Here is a 2474-nt window from a genome sequence, read left to right as displayed (position 1 = left end):
GTTTGTAAATTAAAATCAAGTATAGTTATTATTAAAATTTATTATTTTTTATATAAAATTTGTAAAATATAGAAATAATTTTATTTTAATTATTTTAAGAATTAATTATATTTTTATACACTGTGATTTTTAATTTTTAATAAATTTTGAAAAATTATTTTCTTAAAATTTATAGTGAAAAATATAAAGATTTAATAAAAAAAACCTGTTCAAGAATCATAAATATTCTAAATACTACTGTAATGATTTATTAATCGTTTGGTTTTAATTACTTTATTTAAGTAAAATAAAAATTACAGATAATTACAGATACATTTCAAATAAAACTTTTGTTATTATCAATATTTTCATTTTATTTGTATTAAAAAGTTAAAATAGATTAAAATTTATTTAGAATTATTGATTTAGTTTCATTTTAATCACTATTTGATAAAATTCTAATTATTCTGTTATTGTTTATGAAAATAAAACAATTATTATAAAAAACTCATTTAAAGATATTTAAATACGAATAGAAGAAATTCGTAGCTATTTGAAATTTCAATCTATTACTATTTATTTCTAATCATTTGCTTATGTCATCAAAAAATAACTATGTTTATTTCAGATTTAATGAGATTGACAAGATTGCTAATCTACTATTATATATTGGGGTATAATTAAAATAATTAATGGAATTTTAAAAATTTTATATTCAGATTTATATAAACTATCATTAATTTATTTTGTCAAGTTAGAAATTTGTTAGCTACCTTTATTAGAAAATAATTAATTTTCAATATTTCTGATAATTTGATACTTCAATCATAGAATATTTAAGATAAATAAGTTCATCAAAAAAAAGATGTTTTCTCTTTTATTTAAGTCAGACTAATGCAAATATTGTAATAAAAATATTGCAGTTATAAGTAAGTTAATCCATGAAGCCTAGTGTGAGAAAACTTTTAACAAATACTAGTAATTTCATATATACTATTGATATTACCTAAAAATTTGGAATTATTTAGATATCTTTTAGATACTAAAAATGGCGAAACACTATCTTTTTTTAAACTATAAAAAACTTTTTAAAGACCATTAATTTATTTAATTTAAAAAGAGTAAAAACATAAGGTTAGAATACGATCACATAATCTAATGTTTAGTTAATATAATGCAGTATTTGCAATGAATAATTTAGCTCAGAAGATTAGTTAGATAACCATATTGAAGATTGTTTCCAAATTAATCAATTAGTGACATGTGAAATATGCTAATAATCTTTTCCATAATTTTAAATAGAAGATCATAAATTAGTTTGTTAAGAAGTATATTAAATTTTTTAATCTTCAAACATAAATAAAATTTTGAAAGTGATTTTAGTTAATATTATTTTATTTAATAAAAGGGATCTAAAATCTATAGTTAATAATGTAATATAAACATATAAATTTTTTTGAGGCAAAAGAATTTTATTAAATTATCTCTTAAAATAACAAAAAAAACTTGATAATTTCAATTTAATTCTAATATAATAAATAGTTCAAAACAAAAAAAATTAAAACATGGAGGATGAAAATATTTAAGATTAAGAAAATGAAGAAGAAATGTAAAATTAAAGTGAAAATATTTCTTATAATGATGATTAAGAATAATATGAAGAAGATGATGATTAATAGGAAGAGGATCATAATTTTGAATATGAAGAGGAATCTAAATAAAATTAAATGCAATTCACTGATGATTAGATAAATTAAATTTTAGATAGAGGTGGTTAATTGCCTTAATTTGAAGATCATGATTTATCTAATACTGGTGGTTTAAATAATTAATAAATTGAAGTTTTCCCTACCAGCAAATTTGATCCAAAGAAGAATGAAAATCTAAGTATAGATTTAATATCTTGTTCGATCTGTCTTGATGAATTCGAAAAATTTTAATGGCTTAAAACTTTAGGTTGTTTGCACAGATTTCATAAAAAATGTATAAATCACTGGTTAATTAAAAATAGACTTTGTCCTATTTGCAAAGTTGACTAAAAACAATTTGTTTGAAATTATTAAATATGACTTAAATATTTCTGTTTGTATATAAAATTAAAAAGTTAAAATTTTAGTTTTATTTTAAAATATGATTTAAACATCTTTTGTTTATTTATTTGCTAAAATGAAAACATAAGTTAGAATTAATAACTTTGTTGTTTAATTTATTTAAAAAAAAATATAATCCAACATGTTTTTCTTGAGTTTTTAATTGAATAAATAATATTTTAAAGAATATCTTACACATAAGAAATTCAGAACTTCCCTTTTTCAAATATCATGACTTTTATTAAATATTTATTTTATAAATTTATTTATGTAAAATAATATTGAGCTTTTAATAAAAAATTATCAAAATCTTATTGGGGTTGGGGTTGGGGTTGGGGTTGGGGGTTGGGGTTGGGGTTGGGGTTGGGGTTGGGGTTGGGGTTGGGGTTGGGGTTGGGGTTGGGG

General features: G+C 19.8%; 1 protein-coding gene across 1 annotated transcript; it reads left to right on the top strand. All coding sequences in view use genetic code 6, as the record gives it.

Annotated features, from left to right (window-relative positions):
* Positions 1 to 844: 844 nt before the first annotated feature.
* On the top strand, positions 845 to 2033 carry TTHERM_000925319 (zinc finger, C3HC4 type (RING finger) protein; the record flags this gene model as incomplete). Its single annotated transcript, XM_012799603.1, has 4 exons — positions 845 to 957; positions 1100 to 1307; positions 1388 to 1412; positions 1522 to 2033. 4 exons carry the CDS (start codon positions 845 to 847, stop codon positions 2031 to 2033), a joined length of 858 nt encoding a protein of 285 aa, XP_012655057.1.
* Between the last annotated feature and the right edge of the window lie 441 nt (positions 2034 to 2474).

This window comes from Tetrahymena thermophila (genome assembly GCF_000189635.1).
Source record: "Tetrahymena thermophila SB210 genomic scaffold scf_8254448, whole genome shotgun sequence".
In the NCBI taxonomy this organism is placed as follows: domain Eukaryota; phylum Ciliophora; class Oligohymenophorea; order Hymenostomatida; family Tetrahymenidae; genus Tetrahymena; species Tetrahymena thermophila.
This window is presented reverse-complemented; position numbering and strand designations above follow the sequence as displayed.